The following is a 26053-nucleotide window of genomic DNA, read 5'->3' as shown; positions in this document are numbered from 1 at the left end:
ACTGCTGTACACTTCCCTCTTAGAACAGCTTTTGCTGCATCCCATAGGTTTTGGGTCGTCGTGTTTTCATTGTCATTTGTTTCTAGGTAGTTTTTGATTTCCTCTTTGATTTCTTCAGTGATCTCTTGGTTATTTAGTAGTGTATTGTTTAGCCTCCACATGTTTGTATTTTTTTACAGTTTTTTTCCCTGTAATTGATATCTAGTCTCATAGTGTTGTGGTCGGAAAAGGTACTTGATATGATTTCAATCTTCTTAAATTTACCAAGGCTTGATTTGTGACCCAAGATATGATCTGTCCTGGAGAATGTTCCATGAGCACTTGAGAAGAAAGTGTATTCTGTTGTTTCTGGATGGAATGTCCTGTAAATATCAATTAAGTCCATCCTTTTTAATGTATCATTTAAAGCTTGTGTTTCCTTATTTATTTTCATTTTGGATGATCTGTCCATTGGTGAAAGTGGGGTGTTAAAGTCCCCTACTATGCTTGTGTTACTGTCAATTTCCCCTTTTATGGCTGTTAGCATTTGCCTTATGTACTGAGGTGCTCCTATGTTGGGTGCATATTTACAATTGTTATATCTTCTTCTTGGATCGATCCCTTGATCATTATGTAGTGTCCTTCTTTGTCTTTCTAATAGTCTTTACTTTAAAGTCTATTTTGTCTGATATGAGAATTGCTACCGCAGCTTTCTTTTGATTTCCATCTGCATGGAATATCTTTTTCCATGCCCTCACTTTCAGTCTGAATGTGTCCCTAGGTCTGAAGTGGGTCTCTTGTAGACAGCATATATATGGGTCTTGTTTTTGTATCCATTCAGCCAGTCTATGTCTTTTGGTTGGAGCATTTAATCCATTTACATTTAAGGTAATTATTGATATGTATGTTCCTATTACCATTTTCTTAATTGTTTTGCATTTGTTTTTGTTAAGTCTTTTTCTTCTCGTGTTTCCTGCCTAGAGAAGTTCCTTTAGCATTTGTTGTAAAGCTGGTTTGGTGGTGCTGAATTCTCTTAGCTTTTGCTTGTCTGTAAAGGTTTTAATTTCTCTGTCAAGTCTGAATGAGATCATTGCTGGGTACAGTAATTTTGGTTGTAGGTTTTTCCCTTTTATCACTTTAAATATGTCCTGCCAGTCCCTTCTGGCTTGCAGAATTTCTGCTGAAAGATTAGCTCTTAACCTTATGGGGATTCCCTTGTATGTTATTTGTTGTTTTTCCCTTGCTGCTTTTAATATTTTTCTTTGTATTTAATTTTTTTAGTAGTATTTTTAAATTTATTCATTTATTTTTGGCTGTGTTGGGTCTTCGTTGCTGTGTGCGGGCTTTCTCTAGTTATGGTGAGGGGGGGCTACTCTTTGTTGCGGAGCAGGGGTTCTAGGTGCGCAGGCTTCCGTAGTTGTGGCTCAGAGGCTCCAGAGTAGCTGTGGTGCATGGCCCTAGTTGCTCCACAGCATGTGGGATCTTCCCAGACTAGGGCTGGAACCCACATCCCCTGCATTAGCAAGAGGATTCTCAACCACTACGCCACCAGGGAAGCCCCTGTATTTAATTTTTGATAGTGTGATTAATATGTCTCTTGGCGTGTTTCTCCTTGGATTTATCCTGTATGGGACTCTCTGCGCTTCCTGGACTTGATTATTTCCTTTCCCATATTAGGGAAGTCTTCAACTATAATCTCTTCAAATATTTTCTCAGTCCCTTTCTTTTTCTCTTCTTCTGCGATCCCTATAATTCGAATATTGGTGCATTTAATGTTGTTCCAGAGGCCTCTGAGACTGTCCTCAATTCTTTTCATTCTTTTTTCTTTATTCTGCTCTGTGGTCGTAATCTCCACTATTTTATCTTCCAGGTCACATATCCATTCTTCTGCCTCAGTTATTTTGCTATTGATTCCTTCTAGAGAATTTTTAATTTCATCTATTGTGTTGTTCATCATTTGTTTGCTCTTTAGTTCTTCTAGGTTCTTGCCAAACGTTTCTTGTATTTTCTCCATTCTATTTCCAAGATTTTGGATCATCTTTACTGTCATTACTCTGAATTCTATTTCAGGTAGACTCTGCCTATTTCCTCTTCATTTGTTTGGTCTGATGGGTTTTTACCTTGCTCCTTCATCTGCTCCATATTTCTCTGTCTTCTCATTTTGCTTAACTTACTGTGTTTGGGTCTCCTTTTCACAGGCTGCAAGTTCGTAGTTCCCTTTGTTTTTCGTGTCAGTTCCCAGTGGGTAAGGTTGGTTCAGTGGGTTGTGTAGGCTTCCTGATTGAGGGTACTGGTGCCTGTGTTATGGTGGATGAGGCTGGATCTTGTCTTTCTGGTCAGCAGGACTGCATCCAGTGGTGTGTTTTGGGGTGTCTGTGAACTTAGTATGACTTTAGGCAGCCTCTCTGCTAATGGATGGGGTTGTGTCCCTGTCTTGCTAGTTGTTTGGCATGGGGCCTCCAGCACTCGAGCTTGCTGGTTGTTGGGTGGAACTGGGTCTTAGTGTTGAGATGGAGATCTCTGGGAGAGCTCTCGCTGATTGATATTACATGGGGCCAGGAGGTCTCTGGTGACACAGTGTCCTGAACTTGGCTCTCCCACCTCAGAGGCTCAGGCTTGACACCAGGCCAGAGCACCAAGACCCTGTCAACCACATGGCTCAGAAGAAAAGGGAGAAAAAAAGAAGGAAAGAAAAAAAATAATAAATAATAAAAATAAAATTGTTAAAATAAAAAAATTAAAAAGTAATTTAAAAAAAAGAAGGGAGCAACCAAACCAATAAACAAATCCACCAATGATAACAAGTGCTAAAAACGAAACTAAGATAAACATATAAATCAGAAACAAATCAGTCGCATACAGCAAACCCCAAGTCTACAGTTGCTCCCAAAGTCCACCACCTCAATTTTGGGATGATTCGTTATCTATTCAGGTATTCCACAGATGCAGGTACATCAAGTTGATTGTAGAGCTTTAATCCGCTGCTCCTGAGGCTGCTGGGAGAGATTTCCCTTTGTCGTCTTTGTTCGCACAGCTCCTGGGGTTCAGCTTTGGATTTGGCCCCACCTCTGCGTGTAGGTTGCCAGAGGGCATCTGTTCTTCGCTCAGACAGGGCGGGGTTAAAGGATTAGCTGCTTCCGGGGCTCTGGCTCACTCAGGCTGGGGTTGGGGGGAGGGAGGGGCACGGAGTGCGAGGCGAGCCTGCGGCGGCAGAGGCCAGCGTGACGTTGTACCAGGCTGAGGCGTGCCGTGCGTTCTCCCGGGGAAGTTGTCCCTGGATCCCGGGACCCTGGCAGTGGCGGGCTGCACAGGCTCCCGGGAGGGGAGGTGTGGAGAGTGACCGGCGCTCGCACACAGGCTTCTTGGTGGCGGCGGCAGCAGCCTTAGCGTCTCATGCCCGTCTCTGGAGCTCGTTTAGGCGGTGCTCTGAATCCCCTCTCCTTGCGCACCCCAAAACAATGGTCTCTTGCCTCTTCGGCCGCTCCAGACTTTTCCCGGACTCCCTCCCGGCCAGCCGTGGCGCACTGACCCCCTTCAGGCTGTGTCACGCCGCCAGCCCCAGTCCCCTCCCTGCGCTCCGACTGAAGCCCGAGCCTCAGCTCCCAGCCCCGCCCGCCCCGGCAGGTGAGCAGACAAGCCTCTCGGGCTGGTGAGTGCCGGTCGGCCCCGCTCCTCTGTGCGGGAATCTCTCCGCTTTGCCCTCCGCACCCCTGTTGCTGCGCTCTCCTCCGCGGCTCCGAAGCTCCCCCCTCTGCCACCCGCAGTCTCCGCCCGCGAAGGGGCTCCTAGTGTGTGGAAACCTTTCCTACTTCACGGCTCTCTCCCACTGGTAAAGGTCCCGTCCCTATTCTTTTGTCTCTGTTTTTTCTTTTTTCTTTTGCCCTACCCAGGTACGTGGGGAGTTTCTTGCCTTTTGGGAGGTCTGAGGTCTTCTGCCTGCGTTCAGTAGGTGTTCTGTAGGAGTTGTTCCACATGTAGATGTATTTCTGATTGTGGGGAGGAAGGTGATCTCCACATCTTACCCCTCCGCCATCTTGAAGGTCCCCCCTCTGCAAGATATTTTTTTTTTTTTTTTTTTTTTTTTTTTTTTTTTGCGGTACGCGGGCCTCTCACTGCTGTGGCCTCTCCCGTTGTGGAGCACAGGCTCCAGACGCGCAGGCTCAGCGGCCATGGCTCACGGGCCCAGCCTCTCCGCGGCATGTGGGATCTTCCCGGACCGGGGCACGAACCCGTGTCCCCGGCATCGGCAGGCGGACTCTCAACCACTGCACCACCAGGGAAGCCCCAAGATCTATTTCTTATCCAAGAGAATCCAATTGATAAGTTTTTGTTTTTTAAAGGTCATCTCATGCTGGATGATTTTTCATGTCACCCAGGAAACTATATTTTGTTATTAGGGAATAGTATTCGGCAGGGTTTATGCTCTGCATATGTTACAGGATGGTTCTACAGTGTTAACAACACTACAAATGCTTCATTAACACTTATGTCTGTTTAGTAACGAGTAGTGCATTTGATAAGTCATAGAGTGCTAGTTTGTTCTTGATTGATAATTACTATATGGCTTAGGTCACCATAAAGATGGATTATGGAAAACTAGGAAAGTTTAGGAGCTGCTGAACTTGGTAGATAAACCCCTGCATTAGCTTGTTCGGATGGCATAAGGACATGCAATAGCTCATATACACTCTCTCCTAATATTGACTCAAAGTGGTTATTACTCTTTGGTTTAAATATAATTAAGATTTTTTTGTTATTAGGTATTTAGTTCACACTTAAGAGATTCTGTATGCTTTGTCATTATTATTATTATTTTTTTTTTGCGGTATGCGGGCCTCTCACTGTTGTGGCCTCTCCCGTTGCAGAGCACAGGCTCCGGACGCGCAAGCTCAGCGGCCATGGCTCACGGGCCCACCCGCTCCGCGGCATGTGGGATCTTCCCGGACCGGGACATGAACCCACGTCCCCTGCATTGGCAGGCGGACTCTCAACCACTGTGCCACCAGGGAAGCCCTTTGTCATTATTTTTATTACCACTTCTTGCGACAACCAATTTAGGTAGATACATTTAAATTACTCCAGTTCTTTTTTTTTTTTTCCAGTCCTTTTTTTAATATTTAGGAAAAGGGAAGCAGAGTGCACTTAAGTGGCTTGCTTCATGCCATGCAGTCTACAGTGGAGTTGGGATTAGATTTTCTGGTCCTGGATAATTGTAGCTTCTTCCTTAGGCCAATGAGTGATGTTCCCTCTGAATAGTGTTCCCATAAAAATGGACACCAGGATAACTTAATGTGGTGTTTATAGCAAGTATCTACATGGTTAAATAAAGTGAGCACTGGACTAACAAGTTGGGAGACTGCGTTCTGGTCTAGGTTATCTGGCCTTCAAAAAATAAGGTTTCAGTTTTTGCATCTAAAAATGAAGTCTTTGTATTAAGTGAGCTCTGTAGTCCCTTCCAGCTCAAAACGAATATATGTGGAACCTAGAAAAAGGTACAGATGAACCGGTTTGCAGGGGAGAAATTGAGACACAGATGTAGAGAACAAACGTATGGACACCAAGGGGGGAAAACCATGGTGGGGTGGGGATGGTGGTGTGCTGAATTGGGCGATTGGGATTGACATGTATGCACTGATGTGTATAAAATTGATGACTAATAAGTACCTGCTGTATAAAAAAATAAAATAAAATTCGAAAACAATATATACATATACATATATCCACTCTTTTTTAGATTCTTTGCCCATATAGGCCATTACAGAGTATTGAGTAGAGTTCCCTGTGCTATACAGTAGGTCTTTATTTTCTTAAAAAAAATCTGCAAATAGTATTTAACATTAATTGAAACTTTCATATTTTAATTACAAATATGCATTTTAATATTAATAAAAAAATTTATTTTACCTGCTTCAAAACCATTAATCTAAATTCAAAACCATACCTTATTTAGATGTATCTAATAATTTGACATGTTCCAGCAGACTTGTAATTTGAGTTAAAATGTTTTTTTTATTTAGGAAATTGATGAAAATTATTAAAGTTGCAGATATAAATCTAATCCAAAGAAGAGATTAAAATTATAGTGCTTTGGTATACCCATACTTGTTAAAGTACAGTTAGAACTACAGTGAAAGGAAACTTCTGCTTTCATAATTGTACAAGTACGTAGATAAATACTGTGTTAAATAGTATTTCAAATATATGACTTTCTGTGAATTCTTATGAAGCAAGTAATAGCAGTGACTGAAGCACCAAATTAAAATATAATGTTAGGGCTTCCCTGGTGGCGCAGTGGTTAAGAGTCCGCCTGCCAATGCAGGGGACACGGGTTCGTGCCCCGGTCCGGGAAGATCCCACATGCCGTGCAGCGGCTGGGCCCGTGAGCAATGGCCACTGAGCCTGCGTGTCTGGAGCCTGTGCTCCCCAACGGGAGAGGCCACAACAGTGAAAGGCCGGCGTACCGCAAAAAAAAAATAAAATAATAAAATAAAATAAAATAAAATATAATGTTAGACAACCTTTCTAAGTCTTTTAGGGTACCTTATTTTTATGAGAAAAATAAATAACCATTACATTCCCTTTATATTTAAATACATATATATGACTAGGGACTAGTTAATTAAAAATTTGTTAGTTGGCTGTAGGGAATTTTCCTAATTTTGTGAGGCTTGTTATCTTTAGAATTTAGATTTCCTTTAGAGCATTTTTTTTCTGCCATTTCAAAGACTTGGAGAGAGTGATTATTGCTCTATGACACATGTATTTATTACAGACTTGCCCTTGGTGCCTCTGTAGGAAATCAGTTTTCAGGAGTAGAAATAAGCTGTTTGTTACTTTATTTTTAGTAAATCAAATACCTGTCTTTCCCCAAAAGAGGTTTCTGTGTCAGGTGCCACAGTCTCTTATGACGAGGCAAAATTTGTTACCTTGCCTTCTTTCCTAGACCCATCAGTAAAAATTATCTCTAAAGCAATTTTTCTCAAACTTGAGGAGCCACAAATTCTCAACGAATATGTTTGATTTTGTGTTTTCATTTTTATGATAATCTAAACAATTGTAAGCATAGTCTGGATCATTATAAGCATCTTACAACCAAATATTGCCATAAAATTTCATTATTTGTATCTCCATTTGTTTTTCAGACTTCAATGATAAGAAATCATTACCTAAAAGCAAGACAGCATCTATCTTTTTTTTCTGATTTTTCCCCCCAAACTGGGATCTCTTTTTCCCTGGCAGCCATGCCTGTGTTTTGTAGGATGTCAGGAGGCGGTAAGATTGACACAGTGGTGCCATAGTCTGGTTAAAGTGGTTTGGGCTCTTTAATTTCCTTCCTAAGAAGTGGTTTGGTTTAGAAACTAGATCATGTATGATAACTGCATGTCTGTTTCTTTTTCAGAGTCTCACTTTAGAATCTATACCACTATCCTAAGTATAGAACGAAGAGTCAGGAGTTACCGTTTTCTAGTCTTCTTTTTTCCTAGCTCTTGCAGTTTGTACTGTGTCTTTAACACAATCAACCTCCTTAAGACTGGTACCCACTCATCTCTCTGTTGCTGAGGGAGGGACACGGATACAGGGAAGGCAGCTGTGAGACAACTCAGCCAAGCTTCTGATAAACCAGCCAATGAAAGCTAAGAGATTACATATCATGATACATTGGGATTCTCATCCTGTGTTCTTTTGCAAGAAAAGGGTGATGTCTATTTTCTTTGGTGCGCATTTTGGGTGTTCATTAATAAGTGAAGGTTGACTATATGGGAAAAGCATCTAAAAAAGAGTGGATACATGTATATGTATAACCGATTCACTTTGCTGTACAGCAGAAGCTAACACAACATTGTAAATCTACTCCAATACATAAATAAATAAATAAAAAAGAAAAAAAAAGTACTGGTTGAATCTCAAAGGAGAAACCTCAGAGATCTTATACTATTTTTAAAGGCCTCCCAAGGGATGCTTACAGAGCCTAGAACAGTGTATTCTGCCTTCAGTGAAAATGGAAGATAGCTCATCATCCTTGTCTGAATAAACCCCATTTCCTCATTGGTGAAATGGGAACAATAATAGTAATAGCAGATTTCATCTAAAAGTATGTCCTGTGGTCCAGTCTTCTAGTTGGGTACTTTTCGGTGACTCACATTCACTGGTCCCTTGCTTATTTCACCAGGACATTAGGAGATTTAATTAAAGTGTAAAGAGCGTCCTGAGCTCTTCAGAGAAACACATGATGTTATTATTGTAGATCCCACTTTTGATATTCCATAATCTCTTGAAAGTAATGAAACCAGCAATATAGAAAGCTGGGGCTTCAGTGCAGTTAGAGTTTTATGAAGACACATTCATACCATGTGATATTCATAGTGGTCATCATTGTGGGGTTTGAGAGTTCAATTACTGTGAACTTTCTAATTGTTCTAAGTATTTTGATTTAATTTTTCCCATCAATAAGTAACACGTTTGAGAGGTCAATGAGTATTCAGGTCATGCTATGTTCAGTCAACATTTAAGACTTTCCAGTTGTGTTTTCAAACTATGATTGGGAAAAGTACTTTACACGGCTATCATTTTAACACTTCTGTAAGTTAGAGGGGAAAAAAAAGAGAATCCTCATCCAGGATTCCTTTCCCCTGAAACGTACTCCTGCTCTTAAAATCCCTGAGGAACAATGAAAATTCGCTTTTGTTTCCTAACTCATCCTAGCCTCCAGTCTCCAGCATTCAGCCTATACTCACACTGCCCATTTAATTACCATCCTAATACAGGTCTCATCCTTTGGGGCCAGCCCATGCGTCAGTATTTTCTACTACAGACCTGCCATGCAATCCATGCATGAGCCTCTAAAGACTGCTTACAAACCCCAAAACATTGCTCATTGCTCATACCACCCGAATGCCTCCTTGCAAAAATCCTCTTAATGTTCTGCAGCATTGCCTAAATGTCACCTCCTCCAGGAAGCCCTCCCAGCCCCTCCAGTACTGATGAATGTTGTCCAGACAATACTCCCCAGAGCACTTGCTTTGTACTTCTTTTCTAACATTTACTGTACTCTGCTTTATATCATAGCTGCCCCACCAATACACAGAAAATATCAGTTTGACATTGGAAGCCCACCCTATGTCAGGCACTTGTGTTGGAACGCTTCAGCTTCCTAAGGCAGGAGTGCTCCTTTTTCATCTTTGTTTACCATAGTATCCTCCTCCAAAGGAGATCAGCAGATCCTCAGCAAACGTTTGTAACACCAAATTGAAATGTACCCAGGTGAAATCTGTGGATGCCTGGAAAGCAGGCTCCCTTATGCTGCCTTCCTATGCTCTGAGAATTCAAGGACCAAGTTATCCCCTCAAACCTACAAATCAAAGTTACTTTTCTTAATATTTCGAAAAGAATAACAGTAGCTGGTCACAAGCCTAGAACGAGGCCACAATGCCAATGAGAACATCAGTGTGTTTCTGGCTGAAATTACGTTCCATCAGTGTGGAATTGAAGAGTGGATAGAACTCAAGCTGTTCATTGGTTGAACAGACATTTTTGAGCATCTGCTTCTTGCCCATAACTAATATAGCTCAGAGGTGGTACCTACTTCTGCGTGTGTGGGAAGTAGTTATCAAAGCAAAAGTAGTTATATGTATAACTCCTCTTCCTCAAGCATGGGTGGCACTTCTCACATAGGCATCCGGGTAGAAAACAGATCATGTTTTGGAAGCCTCTAGAACAAGACAAGGAGGGCTACCATCAGGTGAAGAGTCCTTTGACTCTCCTTGACCTTTTTCTGCAGGAAAAATGGCAGGTCTACCATTTTTTCCACCAAACAGGCTAAATGTGACAATCTAAAAGCACATACATGGTACTTATTCTTTTTAAGCTTAGCTAATTCAGCTAAGCAGGATAGTGAAAGTCAAGACTTTTCTAAGACAGTCTACTGTATGGTCTTCAAAATAAATAAACTGAGATGATTTTGTGGGAAATGCCTTTTAGATAGTAGTTATTCATGCAGTAGAAAGGCCTTCTGGGATTCCAGGAAAATTATTTTGAAATTAAACTCTCCTAAAAAGAAATTAGGGGGATGGTCTATACATTTAAAAAATTGGCTGTAAGAGTCATTATCCAGTTTTACTCCTTATAAAGGAATGGTTACTGCTATGAATCACCTGCAGTAATTTTACTGAGTATTTTTAGTTTCTGGATTTATATTTGGTGTCTACGAATTCAGGTAGGAACTTCCTTGAAGATGAAGTCACTTGACATTGTTTCTATATGCTCAAGAGTCTTGCTCTTATTTCGTAAGGGAAAGTTTTTTTTTTTTAAAAAAGAGCATATGTATTCCCATGTAGTACTGTGTTGGGTGCAGAAGGATAAGCTACAATGGCATGTTTACTATCTTCTGAGAGTTTAGAGTGCAAAGATACAGGAAAGTTGAAAAAACAAACATGGCCTCAAAATCCATAACCCCACAACTTTTGGGAAAACAGTTTTCCATGCTTTTAAATAAGTTTTAGTGGTTTTGATTTAGGGAAATAATGTGACCTGCCATAAATGGGACATGCTATGATCTTAGAATTATTTATTGTTAGATGCATATTAATAAATATTCCAGGAAAAAAATTTTTAGCCCTTTTCTAACCACCATGAACCTGTTCTTCTTTTCTGGTCCTGATTCTACTTCCGTTTATAATTTCCTTGCTTTGGCTTTAATATTTGTTTTCTTTATGTGTCTTTTGTGTAAGTTACCTCAAATCCTTCATGGAATAGGGCTGGATTAAACCAAGCAAGCATATAGCTCTTAATTAAGTACTGCTATGTGCCAGGCACTGCCAGGGGCTGAGGACTGAGAGCCAGGACACGGGCTCTGCCCTCAAGGAGCTCAAAGTCTGATGGACAGACATTAACACAAGATGTGAGTTTCAAGGGTAAACTTATAACTATGAGAGCACCTAGAGTGGGCATCTTATCCAGAATGCTTGAGCAACAAGGAGGAACATCATGAAAACCTTCCAGTTAGAAATGATGCCAAGGAACTTCCCTGGCGGTCCAGTGGTAAAGAATCCTCCTTCCAATGCAGGGGACGTGGGTTCGACCCGTGGTCAGGGAACTAAGGTCCCACACGCCGTGGGGCAACTAAGCCCGCGCGCCACAACTACTGAGCTCATGCGCCTCAAGTAGAGCCTGTGTGCCGCAAACTACAGAACCCACGTGCCCTGGAGCCTGCGCGCCACAACTAGAGAAGAGAGCACCTGCATGCCACAACTAGAGAGAAGCCTGCGCGCTGCAACGAAAGATCCCGCATGCCTCAACAAAGGTCCCGCATGCTGCAACTAAGACCCGAGGCAGCCAAAAATAAATTTAAAAAAATTTTAAATACTTAAAAAAAAAAAGGTTGTCATTTTCAGCATTTCAAGGTCCTTTAAAAAAAAAAAGAAAGAAAGGAATGATGCCAAAGCCTCATCCTGAAGACCTAGTACAGGTTAGCCAGGATAGGAAAAGGCTTGAGGAGGCAGAGTGGGAGTAGGTGGGATTTGTTAGCTCAGAAAAAAAGAGGCAGAAACATATTCAGCGACCTTGAGACAGGTGCAAGCATGTTGGGTATCTCCCATAGGCTCTACCTGCCAAGCACAGGATCTTACACTTAAGGGATGCTCAAGAAATATTTATGGAATCTATGATAACTGGCTTTTTTTAAAAGGATGGAGAAGCTGGATGTGAAAGGGTTAATTTGTGGAGGTTTCTGCAGAGAGGCAGATGGGGCTATGGGAGAAGGTACCTGAAGTGCATTGTGACAAGGGGGGAGGGGCGGGCAAGGAGAAAGTACTTAGGACCAAGTCTCAGGTGCCCTCAGGACCACACAAGCTTGAAAATAGAGAAAGCTTCTAAGGAAATGACACTGAGTTGAGAATTTAGCCACAAAATCAGTGGGGGAGAAAACAACACAAACTTTAGAGTCTGTAGGAAGATGGTGAGTTGAAGATTCTAGCATTTTTGAGTAACTGAAAGGCCAGGGAGGAGAGGGGTCAGGGAGAAAGGGTAGAGTGGAGTGAAATGATTGGAGAAGGAACCAGATCACGCCATGCTTTATAGCTTATGCCAAGTATTTTGGACTGTATCCCAAGGGCAATGGGAAACTTCTAGGGGATTTTGAAGGAGGGACAGAAATGATCAAATCTATGTTATATCAGGATCCCTAGACTATGGAGAACAAGTTGGAGGGGGACCCAGTGGATAGATAACTATGTTTATTTCATCTTTTTGTTTTTCTGCTAACCTGTCAAAGGCTGTTAACCTTCCTTGAAAAAAGATTATTTTATGGTTTTGTCCTTATATGCTTTATCTTTACTTAAAATTTATATCATTTGATCCCTCTTTTTCACTTATAAATAAATGATGACCCATACTTCATAATTTCTGACATTTCCTATGAAATGACTCATTGACTACACCCCCATCTGCATCCCTAACCACACATAGGAGTGTATTCCATAGTGGGATTGTGGTCCTTGAGTGGCTTGACTGTGATAACATTTATTCAGGCTGCTGAAGCTTTTCCAAAAATCTCGTTGGGCTCCAGGACTTCAACGAGAGTCAAGTTCAATCCATGAAGGGCTCGGTCAAAGAGCGTGAATATAATCAAAGCAACCATAGCCACTGCAATGGCATGTAATTTGATCAGAAGTATTTGCACATGAACAATATCAAATCTCAGGCTTGACTGGCTATTAGCAATTCTGTGATAATAAAGAAGAATCTGAAATAGCTCTTGAGTTAATAAATCTTTGTGTATCTTAGCTGAGGATTCAAAATCTATATTCTATGAAATAATGCCATTTGCAGCAACATGGATGGACCCAGAGATTATCAGACTAAGTGAAGTAAGTCAGACAGAGAAAGACAAATACCATATGATATCACTTACACGTGGAATCTAAAATATGACACACATGAACAAATGAACTTACCTACAAAACAGACTCACAGACATAGAGACTTGTGGTTGCCAAGAGGGAGGGGGAAAGGGGGAGGGTTGGATTGGGAGTTTAGGATCAGCAAATGCAAACTATTATATATAGAATGGATAAACAACAAGGTCCTATTGTATAGCACTGGGAACTATATTCAGTATCCTGTAATAAGCCATAATGGAAAAAATATGAAAAGGAATATACATATATATGTATAACTGAATCACTTTGCTGTACACCAGGAACTAATACAACATTGTAAATCAACTATACTTCAATAAAAATAAATACATAAATAAACCAAAATCTATACTCTATTATTTTACAGGTGACAATAGTATAGGCATAAGATAGTATAGGTTTACACTGGTAAGATTGACCTTTTCTCATTTTACTCCCTTTTAATGATATAAATGAAACAGATATACATTAAAAAACTGGAACATAACATTAAATTGTAATTAAGAAAAAAATTATCTATCTTTACTGTCTATTGCCCAAGATACACAATACATTTTAAGTTCTACTCATATGTAGCCATATACATGAACCATAAATTTACAGTTTTGTATTTTCTTTCACATGTTATGAGAGCATTTTCTCCTATCCCTAAATATTTTTTGAAACTATAACTTGAATGTTTGCATAATGTTCCATCATAGAGGAAACATTCCTATATTATTGGATATTTTGGTCACTATTCTAAATAATGCCCAAAAGAAAACTTTGGGCATAAATATTTTTTACAGGTATCTAAATATTTCCTGAAGACAGATCCCCGGTAGCGCTATAACATTTAAAAACTCTAGCTACATATTGCTAAACTGCTTTTCAGAAAAGTTGGGCAAGTTGGCACTTTGCTAGGGTTACGTATAGGAGAGCCATATGTCACCATGTTCACAATGCTATTACTCATCTCTCACAAGCCAGACAGTGAATGAGCCATCTGTGTTTTAACCATCTCCCAACTCAGACTTTCTACTGGATCCCCAAAAATGTGCCCACTTCTGCTAACTTTTAGGACTCAGTTGCCATTTAGAATGGAAAGCTTTTTTTTTTTTTTAATGTGAAGCTAGATTTCTATCTATGACAAATTCCAAATGGTTAGTTGTGTTTCAAGTGTCAGTTAAGTTCCTTAAATGTGGTGTACACGTTAGGTACTTTTATTATTAAGCGTTGTTCACACAAAATTGAAATCAAGCTCCCCTCTCTGCCACCACGTTTTGGAGCTTATCTGGCAGCAGCAATTCCAAATAAGTATCTTATTTGATATTTGGACAGCTATTTGAAATTTGGACAGTTTTCCATTATGTTGTATCCACTGGCAATTATTTTTAAAAAATACATCATGCTTGAGGTTTAGTTTGTAGGCTTGAGGATTTTATGTATGTAGCCACTTCTGTCTTCATTTCTCACTAAGAAGGCATAATGTAAACTAGACTGTCACATTTGTTTGTATATAAAAGGAAAAGTAATTATTTGTGGGATAATCCATTGGGATTTGGAGCATAGTTGTACATATGTGCCCTTTCCACTTGCAAGCTTCAACAAAAAGGGGGGGAGGATTTTAATCTTATTGGAATGATAGAGTTATAGTAAATTTTCCTTTATTCATTTTAGGGTGAAACTTTTTGCTCTTCCAGTCATTAAGGCATAAACAAATGACTCTATTTAGTTCAGTCCAGTTTCACAGGTGCAAACCAAATGCTAGATACTATGTAAGTATGGGGGATAAAAGAGAGATTTCCCCCTTTCCCCTCCTATACACACACACACACTAAAATATACATTTTAAAAAACATTCTTAAAGTACAGCCTTTATTCATAGTTAATAAATGAAATTGATATTTAATGAATGAAATTCATTCTGTGTCTCTTATTATATGTATGTGTATGTATGTATGCATATCTATATAAAATACACATTTTAAAACCTGTTTTTAAAGTACAACCTTCATTGATAATGATTTCTAGAAAGTCAATAATATCCATTTCAAGTTAAAGGCTATCACAGAAGCATGGATGTCATCCAGAAGTCATCTGGTCAACCCCTTCATTTCACAGATGGGAAAACAGCCTCAGAGTGTTAAGTTATTTGCCCAAAGTCACACAGCTGTTTAGAGGAAGAGCCAAGAGCTTTGACTCTGACCAGACCATTCTTCCAACTAAACCAGGCCACCTCAAGAATAGCCTCCCAAATGAAACTGTGTGAGGAATATAGATATTTTGTGGATACGACATTAATTTGATTTGCCAAGAATTAAAATTAGCACAAAATTGAAGATTCTTAATGACTAAATACAGTTAAGGACCAGCTGTGCGATTTGCTCAAAATATTGTTGTTTCCAGGAGACAACCTATTGCTAGGAGTCCATGGAAGAAGAAGAAAAAAAAAAAGTCCCCTATAATAAGCTGAGAACTAACTTCACCTCAGAGAGTTCTTTACGAAGAAAAAGAAGTTTTAATTATTGTATCCAGTAACTTGGTGTATGTTTCTCTTCCAGGACTGTATGTTAGCAAAATCAAAAAGTTTCATCAAACATCCTCAAAGCACTGAGTATGGAACCTTCTTCTGAGAATAAGGGCCAAGATGAGCTAAGATCTTAGCTTTTCAAATGAAGAAAAACACGAAGGTCCATTCAGTTCTGCAGACAGCAGCATTTTGCCAACATTGCACAACTATTACTTATGTTACTACGATAAGTAGCAAGCAATATTGTATTTTGACCTCCACAGAAAGAAAGGTTGTTTTTGCCCCCTCTCTTTTTCCCCTACACCCACATCCTTCCTCTCTCCCTTTCTTTTATTGAGGAGAAAATATTTACCGTCTGTTGACTAAACAGGTAACGGATTCAAGAAGCCAGCAGTACGATTTACCAGAGTTACAGTGTGTGTGACTTGAAGGGTTGACTAGTTAGCACATGTTTGACTAAATTAAAGAGTCAACGAAGCCACAAGCTCCATCCCTTCAGTCAAGAGCCCGATGTAATTTCTGAGTTTAATAAACACTTGAATGACTTGACCTAGTGGTTTAGATGAACCGTTCTCATCAAGGAGCACAGGACGGGGAAGCGCTGAGCTGAGCCAGAGGAGGGGGGCATCTTTCCCAAGCACACCTGCCTGTGACCGCATTTTTCCAGGAATGTCACTTCCTGTGTACATCTCTGCCACCATCTTCATATTTGTTGTTTGAGATTTGGAAATATCCAGAGTTTGTCTCTCTTACTTCCTTAGTCAAATAGAAAACAAAAAACAAAAAAACCCAAAAAACTTGGGGATGAAACCCACCATTTTCCTCTGAATTCCAGATCCAAGTTGCTCATTTGTATCTCTGAGTAGTTTTGTTTTATTTATGTCACAGTTTGAAGAGCTTGCTGGGTCCCCTTATTGTTCTGTGTACTGAGGTGGCTGGATTTCTTTCTCTTTATTCAGACATGGCTATTGATCTTTGGACAGTGTTTAATATGAAAAGTTATACATCTCCACGCAGGAGAACCACTTAGCCATAAATATCTGGGCAAGTGGACATGTGGGGACGTGTGTGAGGAGAAATTCCCTGTGTCACTGCTGTTCGGCCACCAGACCGATGCTGTTGGAGAGAAGGCATGTCAAAGGCTTGAACCTGCACATGACGGAAGTATTCAAACAAGCTTCCAAAAGTATTATGCGGTGTTTAAAATATTTTAGTCACAAATCAAATGTCAGCTTTAAGTGAAGCGTTTATGGAGTACTGCTGCTCTGTATGATGTAACCCATAAAAAAATAGAAGTGCCCACACATTTCCATGAGACAGCACTTTTTTTCTAAGGAGCCCATTTATTTGGGGGATACTACTTTTATAGCACCAGCAAGGCCAGTGAGAAACTTCCATCTGTTGTACTTCTTTCTGCTTCTGTTGTCTCACCATCTCCACTGGCGTCAAGCTCAGACTAAGCCACCACTGGATTTTGTCCAGATTCTAGCAACACCCCGCTGGTCTCTGTAGGCACACTGGCCCCACTTGTGTCCATCCTCCGCACAGTGGCCAGGTTATTCAGATCACATCTTCTCCTGCATAAAACTCTGAAATGCTTTCCCATTTTTTAATCCGTTAGGGTTTGATTAGGGAAAGGAAACGACTATAAGTGAAATGGACCGAGGGATTTATTACAGAGCTTAGAACTTACATAGCTGTAGAACAAGTGAACTGAAAATCAATTCATCAAACATCCACTTGCCAATTTCACCATTGCCAATTTCACCATTGCTTCTAAAATTATAAATTGTGTATCTCCAATCTGGTCTAGGACCTGGTGCAGCAGATGTAGGGGCAGGAAGAGGGCTTATGTCTATGAAATTGGACAGTATATTGCTGTTAAAGAAATTCCGTACATTCGTATGTAAAATATTCAGAGGTCCAGAAGTCCTACTCTCTGAAATATGAAATATAATTGAAATGGATCTCCACCCTAGGTAGACAGAAAAAATCTTAAGAGTAATGGCTAGGGTGAAGTAGCTGTGGCACAATTTCAGTGAAATGAAACTAAAATTACTCCCAAACTACCTACTCACCACCCAACTCCAGTAATTTAGCCAATTTGCTATACATTTTATAAAAGTTCATTTATGCATATGTTTTCAAAAAAGACCAACCCTGCATATTGTCTCTGGTTTCCAGCTCAGTGGTATAATAGTGCTGTTCTCTGATTCTGTTCCTTTTTTTTTTTTAATTTCTATGTTCTTTTTTTTATTATTATTTTTTTAAATTCTATACCCTTTGGAATTGGAAGAGTTGTTTCCTCTGATCAGGCTCATAGTAATTGCAGATTGTCCTCAGTCTCTCTGACTGCTCAGATTTCATACCTGAAGTACAACAAAGCTTGTGGCCAGTGTGTTTATAGCTCTGGCTAACCCTTTTCCCACTACCTTCTGTGCAGGTGTATACAGTGTGGAAGCTTGCCACGGATGCTCTGTAAAATGCCTGAAGCCTCCTTTTTGTTTGTGTTGGGGGGGTCACTCTTGTTTGCACAGCTGTGCACTGCAGCTTTTACTGCCCACTTACTGTCCTCTGTATTCTGTGCCCTCTCTCTATGGAGGAGGGCCATTAATAGCCCCTTGCCTGCCGACTGAGAAGAGAACAAGTTCCAGGGTGAATATAGACCCAAAAGGGCTCCCTCACTGCAGAGGAACTAGGAAATCTACCTGCATATTTTAATCCGCTAAAAGATACATTCTAGCATAGAGTGGTGTTGGCTATAGTTTGTTCTTTAATCTTTTAAGTGTGGCTTCCATTGTATATGATCACAGAAAGCACCAACTAGTTGTGCCTGAGAGTGTTAGAGGAATTTCCCAGAGGAGATGACATTTCCTAGGTGATGTTTTTTTCACAAAGACTAGCAGCTTGTGAGTTTGAAACTTACCAACATTGCTCTTTCAAATCTATATCAATTAAATATGCAGTGTGGTGCTTTCCTAGTAAAAGTGATCGTGTTTTGTCAGTTTATCCAAGTTTCTGGCCCCTGGTGATTCTCCAGGATCACATGGGTGAGGCCATCAACCAGGAGGGGAAGAACAAATGAACCCATATGGGATATTGAGTCTCTTATTAATGGTACTTTGATTTCATCCACTGAAGGAACTAGCTACAGTAACAAGGAATAAGGCATCGAACAGTGAGTTCCTAGACATCATCGATGGAAAATATTGCCATCTGTAGTGACCGGCAGCTACAGAGTGATTCTCTAAATAGATAATGATCTTCTTCCGCTATGGCCGCCACGTGAAATATTTACCTTTTGGAAGCCTGGCTTGCAGACGAGTGCTCTCAAACAAAACTTAATGGCCATGCTAGCCACAAGTTCTAGAGTTCTCTGTCAAACAGTCTAAATCAATCATTTATGCATTGCATGCTAGTATATATCAAACACCTGCATTCCAGATAATTGTAGTGGCTTGACGCAAAGTGGCCCCATAACTCAGTATTCTTCTTTCTCCACCTTTGATTTATTTTCACCTTGTCTTATGTATGCACTACACCCATTACAAACTTGTCCTATACCCACTGCTTCTCTAATCAACCACTTCCTCTAGAAAGAAATAACCCAGGACATATATAATAGTTTCCAGAATGAGCATAACAAACCTACTATTTTCTTGAAGGTGTGTGCTGGGTGCCAGACACTTTTACAGGTCTTTTCACCTGTGCTATGTAATTTAATTCCTATGGCAGCCTATGAAATGTGCATTGTTGTTCTAATTTACAGATGGGAAAACTGATTCTCAGAAAGTCACAGAAGACCATCAAAGGGATGTGCCTCCCCCATCAAAGGGGGAAAATGGTCTCAGAATGTCTTTTAAAGGAACAATGTGAAAGAACAAATATTTAATGAAATATCTAAAAGAGGTAAATTCATAGGGACAGAAAGTAAATTGGTAGTTACCAGAGCCTTGGGGAAAGAGAGAATGGAGAATCATTGCTTAATGTTTACAGAGTTTCTGTCTGGAGTGATGAAAAAAGTTTTGGAAACAGATACTGGTGATGGTTGCATAACATTGTGAATGTAATTAATGCCACTGAAGTGTACATTTAAAAATTGTTAAAATGGCAAATTGTATGCTATATATGTCTTACCACAATTAAAAAGAGGGGAGAGGAGAAAAAAAAAAAAAAAGGAACAATGTGAGAGCTTCGAAAGACACTGTTTTACTCAGTTCCCAGCAGATTGTTTTCCACCGTCCGTCTGGGTGTGTCTGGTTGGTGCGACAGTGGGACACTGTCTCTGGCCGTGGTTTTGCCCTTGACTATGTACCTTCACCACTTTCAGGATCGTCTTTTTTCTTTCCAAGCGAAATCCCTTCATTTAGGAAATGAAAAGCATTGGAATCGGGTCCTTGCTGTCACTGATAGAAACTTGGTGCACACTTAACTTGTGTCACAAATGAAAGTAAACAGAGGATAAACAGAGAGGTATTTGCTCTTTTTAGAGACAACAGACTTCAGTTTCAGTAACTCACAGTAGCTCATTATGCCTAAGAAGTTTTGCTTTTCAGTATTTTTGAAGTGTATTTCTGAGGTGTGCCCTAGGCAAAATAAAACATCTAGAATGGAGAGGTTTGTTTTTCTTTTTCATTATTAATCCTAGACGTAGTCCCTCCAGCTGTTTTTGAGGGAATAATCTGTGAAATCGTCATAGTCAGAGATTTTGTCGTATTTCTCTTTATATATCCAATTTCTACATGGTGGACCTTCAACAGAAATTTGTTCACGTGGATAGTGAATGAGTCATGGAATGATCAGTAGCTTCAGTAAATTTAATTTAGCTGAAAAATGACAAATGAAACAGTTCTGCTACATGGCTGCTTTTGAGACAAGTTATTGATTATGAAGTGTTTTTTTTAATGGAGATTATTTTTGAATTATCCAAGGCAGCATAGCTATGACTAATGAGGTAAAATTAAGCAAAAGAAAAATGTGAACCGAATATCAAGAGATACTTCCAGTAGATGAGTTTGGGATTAAATCAGGCAGAGGAGTCCCAAGTGGAAGTGGTTGGGGGACATTTAATGCCATGCACGTCACTTAGAGCTGCAGTGAACTTAAGCAATTTACAAGCAGCAGGCTCTGACTCTGGCAGGATGATAAGTGAGATCGTATCTCTAGTCTCATTGATTCTCTCTCTTATACGGGTATACGTTCACAGCCTCACATCCCCTATGGACAGAATTTATGTGTGTGTTAAATTTTCTGATTACAGTTTTCTTTTTTCCAGAAAACGCTCGTTTTAGAGCATCTCCTGGTCCCATCAGAAATGTCTTCCTTAAGTGGGAAAGTCCAAACTGTTCTGGGCCTTGTGGAGCCAAGCACACTGGGCCGCACCCTGACCCACGAACACTTGACAATGACTTTTGACTGCTCTTACTGCCCGCCTCCTCCGTGCCATGAAGTGATCTCCAATGAACCTATTACGATGAAAAATTTATTTTGGATCCAGAAAAACCCTTATTCCCATAGAGAGAATCTGCAGTTGAATCAGGAGACGGAAGCCATCAAGGAAGAACTGTTGGATTTTAAAGCCAAAGGTGGAGGAGCTTTGGTGGAAAATACAACCACTGGGATCAGCCGAGATGTGCAGACCTTGAAGCGGCTTGCAGAAGAGACTGGCGTCCACATCATATCCGGAGCTGGGTTTTATGTGGATGCAACTCACTCTTCAGAGACCAGAGCCATGCCAGTGGAGCAGGTAAAAAGCCCTAATTTCTTGGAACAATATTTGTGTGTAAATTCAGAATCATCAGAACTTCAGACCGTGGAATATCCCTACGTGTCATCTACATTTGGAAATGTCACTGGCTCAGAGGCATGCTGTAGAAATTTGCTAGCTAGCAAAGGCATCTGTCAATGGGACCTAAATTAGGAACATTTCATTTCATAAAGAAAAAGCATCCAGGAAGGAGATCTAAATGCACTGGTCACCGGAAAACCCAATGGGTTAATACTTAGATTCATGTATATCATGGTGCGCAGTAGCAGTGGCACAGTCTGTGTGTAAACCTCGGGTTTCCATTAGAAGCTTCAGTTATGCAACCTCAATTTTCTTTCTGGATTTTATAATAACCAGCAATAAAAATTCACTGTCGGGTGAAACCTGGCAGGCAGGGACTTGGCACAGTTGCGAATATGTTTCCTTCTCCTTTTACAAACCAGGAGGGATAGAAGAAAATCCATGTTCCTGTTTTTGTCATAATATGATCTTAAGCAAGAATGAGCAGAAGGAAAAGTAAATCTTTCAGGGACAAAAAGAAAGGATAAGCCACGAAGCTTTTTTGTATGGGAGTGTGCTCTCCTTCTACATATAAGGATAATATACATTTAGATGTGTGTAACCCTAGCCCTGAACCTAAACCTAACACCAACCCTACACCTTACCCTAACCCCTACCCTAATCCTAATCTGTACACTACACTAACCCGTGCTTTAACACGAACCCTGACCCTAACACGTTGCCGTACCCTCACCTGTACCCTAAACCTTACCGTTTGCTAACCCTAACCCTATATGTATATATTTATATGTATCTTCCATTGCCTGTTTCATAGGCATAGAATGTCAGCTGCAGTCTTTGCAAAGAGTCAGTTAATCTTTAAAATACTTAATATTTCAAAATTTTATCTGCGTTTTTTTCCCAGTCAGGCCTTTCCCTTTTTACACATTTATATTATTTGAAGACTATCCTGAGGTCAGGATTACACATTCTTCTAACCACTCAATCTAAGGATTGTGTGCTGTCAACCTGCTTTGCTGTACAGGATAAAGGATGGAATGAATAAGAGAAAATTAAAGAATTACTTGCTACACTTGACATAGATTCAGAGGCAGTCTTTTTACATTCTGGACGCCCCTTAGGTTCAAATACAGATTTTTATCTCAATGAACGAATGTACAGTGAATGTACTGTCATTAAGTCACTTTTTCCCCTGCGGCCTCCTAACGCCGTGAATTTCTTGGTAAATAATCACAGTAAGTTACTATGGACTCTTTGATTTAGAGTAACTTGTTGTTTTGATTTTTTTAATGTTTATTTTATATTGGAGTAGTGTTGATGAACAATATTGTGTTAGTTTCAGGTGTACAGCAAAGGGATTCAGTTCTGCATAGACATGTATCCATTCTTTTTCAAATTCTTTTACAGTAACTTGTTGAATTTGAGAGTTGGTCAGTAAAACGCCTTTCTCATTGACCAATACCAACTGAATGGATGTTGGATACATTTTTAAAAGAATGAGTGACCGAATGACTACATTCATGCACATACTGTGGTGACTCTGTGTTGATAAAATCCAGTCTATCAATTTTCATTCTCTTCCTTAGCTAACCGATGTCCTTGTTAATGAAATTCTCCATGGAGCTGATGGAACCAGTATCAAGTGTGGCGTTATTGGGGAAATTGGTTGCTCCTGGCCTCTGACTGAGAGTGAAAGAAAGGTTCTACTGGCAACAGCTCACGCTCAGGCTCAGCTCGGCTGTCCTGTTATTGTTCACCCGGGGAGGAATCCAAGTGCACCATTTCAGATTATCCGAGTGCTGCAAGAAGCTGGAGCAGACATCTCCAAAACGGTTATGTCACACCTTGATAGGTAAGCAGACCATCTGCCAACTAGTGCAAACCATCACAAGATTCATGAATGATCAAATAAGTAAAATCATCAGATCCATAAAGCACTAGAAAAAAACTACTAACTACTTGGAAGATAGTATTTATAAAGTTTTACCATAAACGTTAATAAAAATCCCCAGTGCCATTTTTGTGTCCCTACCCTGTGTCAGTATCCTAGGTATTTTGCATAAGGCATTTCTTTTAATTTACTTAATCTTTCATGATGCTTCACAGTTGGTGTCCCCACTTTGTCTCAGGGTATGATGTCACAGTTGGTGCCAATTCCACACGCTCAGTATTTGCCAGTAGTTAAGAGTGATAAATTTATCTGCAAATATAAAGGGAAGGGGAATTGAATGGCTTTCACCCTGAGAATAAACGCATAGAAATGTTGAGGTGTGTTGTTGTGACTGGTGGTTTGAATCATCTTAATTTTGGAAAATGCACGGCTAAAAAAATAATAGTAATACGTATAGTATTTGTTTGGCGGTATTATGTCTTAGTTTCCTATGGCTTCTGTAACAAATTATAAGAAACTGGGAGGCCTCAAACAATAGAAATGTATTCTCTGACAGCTCTGGAGGCCAGAAGTCTGGAATCAAGGTGTTGGCAGGGCTGTGCTTCCTCCAGGGATCTATAGGAAGAGGGATCCTTGCCTCTTCTAGTGTCTGGTTGTTCCAGGCTTTCCTTGGCTTGTAGCCTAACTTCAATTTCTGCTGCCTTCACATGGCCTCCTTCTGCTTGTCTGTGTCTCCTCTTTTGCTTCTTATGAGGACACTTGTCATTAGATTTAGTGCCCACCCAGATCATCCAGAATGATCTCATCTCAAGATCCTTAACACAATTATGTCTGCAAAGACCCTTTTTCCAAATAGGGTCACTTTCAGAGATTGACAGGGCTGAAACATGGACATGTCTTTCTGAGGTCCACCACTCAACCCCCTCATATTGTATTAGACCCGTAGGGCTCAGCAAAATAACTGACTATATGAACAGACGTTGGCTGCAGTTATTTGTATGAAGAAGCCTAACAATGCTGCAAAGGCTAGACATCGGCCTTTACATTGAATTGATGAAAGAATTAACACGGTACCGATGAGACTAATAATACGTTACAATTAATTCTATCTTGCAAAGTGGAATACAGCCATATTAGCAGACTGATAAATCCTGATCATCAGACCTGACAGTCTGCTATTTAATAAACTAATGCTCCTACAGAACGTATTGGTAAAATGCTTCATCTTAATAAAAATACTGTAAAATCCTGTGCAGATAAAAAATAAAACATATTATAATTGTGGCAGAACAGAGAAACCAGTGTTAACGGGGAACCTGAGGGACATCAAGGTAAAGGCAGTTGTCCTGGCAGCTGGGTTGCTATTGAGATCAATACTTGGCTATCTTCAGGAATCTTCTGGTTGTACTGATAAAACAGAGGGATGTTTCTGGTCACAGAGGTAGTGCGCCGCAGTATGAAGAATAGAATCTTTGGACCCAGAGACATGTGCTTTTAAATCTTGCCTCTACCATTTGCTCTGCGATCTTGGGTAGCTTCATTTGAATTTAAAATAATGTATTTGATAATATACTTTTGTATGATATGGAATATATGTAGCACCTTTAATCAATAAGGATGATTTTTGATACTTTTTAAACAGTGTGAAGTATATCAGGCATACAAAAGAGTATAGATAATATATATTTTAAAAATTTTTAAATATTTATTAAGTTCTTGAAAACATTGCATTCTGCTGTTATTATATAAATCCTCTCTATATACCCCTTAGACTACAGCTGTTAATCATGGTGTTCAAATATTCTATATTTCTACTGATTTTCTGACTGCTTGATCTATTGGTTACTACGAGAAGTATGTTAAAATCTCTCATGGTGGATTTTTAGTTTGTTTGTACATATTTCAGTTTTCGCTTCATATATTTTGAAGCTATGTTATCACATGCATACAAATTATTATATCTTCCTGATTAATTGAAACTTATATCAACATATATGGAGCTGCTTTACCTCGCAATGTAAGTACTAGTGTTTTATTTTTTAAATAAATTTATTTATTCTATTTATTTTTGGCTGCATTGGGTCTTCATTGCTGCACGTGGGCTTTCTCTAGTTGAGGTGAGCGGGGGTTACTCTTCGTTGAGGTGCGCGGGCTTCTCATTGCGGTGGCTTCTCTCCTTGCAGAGCACAGACTCTAGGCACGTGGGCTTCAGTAGTTGTGGCACACAGGCTCAGTAGTTGTGGCTCGTGGGCTCTAGAGCGCAGGCTCAGTAGCTGTGGCACACAGGCTTAGTTGCTCCGCGGCATGTGGGATCTTCCCGGACCAGGGCTCAAACCCGTGTCCCCTGCATTGGCAGGTGCATTCTTAACCACTGCGCCAGCAGGGAAGCCCAGTACTAGTGTCTTAAAAGCTGTTTTATCTGATGTTAATGTGACTGTACCAATCTTTTTGTGTTTGTCTTTATAATTTACATGTGTCTTGTATAAAAAGCATATGGCTGGGTTTGGAGTTTTACCCAGTCATTCTCTTTTTTTATATGCTAAATTCAGTTTATTTGCATTGACTATGTTTACTGATATGCTTATTTCATTTTTTTGTCATAGTTATCATTAAAATTTCTTGATTTCTTTTTATTGGCTTTTTTTTTCACCTCCATATTCTATTTTTCCTCTTTACTTCTTTGGAAGGTATGTGTACGATTTATATCCTATTAGTAGTTATAGTAGAAAATTTGACATGTATAGTTAACACATCAAATTTAAACATTTTAAAATATAGTAAACAATTTTACCTTCCTTCCTTCCTAGTAATACAAGAACTTTAGAAACCTCAGTTACTCACCATCTAAGTCATAGGCTATATTTTCCAGGATGTGGGGTCTACCTGATTTTTTTTTTTTTTTTGGCCACACCGCACGGCTTGTGGGATCCTAGTTCCCTGACTGGGGACCGAACCCAGGCCCTTGGCAG

General features: G+C 39.9%; 1 protein-coding gene and 1 long non-coding RNA gene across 2 annotated transcripts in view; one reads left to right on the top strand and one right to left on the bottom strand.

The window, feature by feature from the left end:
- The window catches only part of PTER (phosphotriesterase related), a 65021-nt gene that overhangs the window by 15171 nt on the left and 23797 nt on the right, over window positions 1-26053 (top strand). The window contains exons 2-3 of the mRNA XM_081226979.1: window positions 20681-21151; window positions 22780-23045. Coding sequence (XP_081083105.1) covers window positions 20720-21151; window positions 22780-23045 — 698 coding nt within the window. The 5' untranslated portion in view covers window positions 20681-20719. The remainder of the gene's footprint in view (window positions 1-20680; window positions 21152-22779; window positions 23046-26053) is intronic.
- Window positions 1-26053, bottom strand: part of LOC308613444 — an 80440-nt gene that overhangs the window by 38723 nt on the left and 15664 nt on the right. The window lies entirely within an intron of this gene.

Source organism: Mesoplodon bidens, assembly GCF_964165515.1.
Source record: "Mesoplodon bidens genome assembly, chromosome: 3".
In the NCBI taxonomy this organism is placed as follows: domain Eukaryota; kingdom Metazoa; phylum Chordata; class Mammalia; order Artiodactyla; family Ziphiidae; genus Mesoplodon; species Mesoplodon bidens.
The sequence above is the reverse complement of the archived record's forward strand: the minus strand, read 5'-3'. Positions and strand labels throughout refer to the sequence as shown.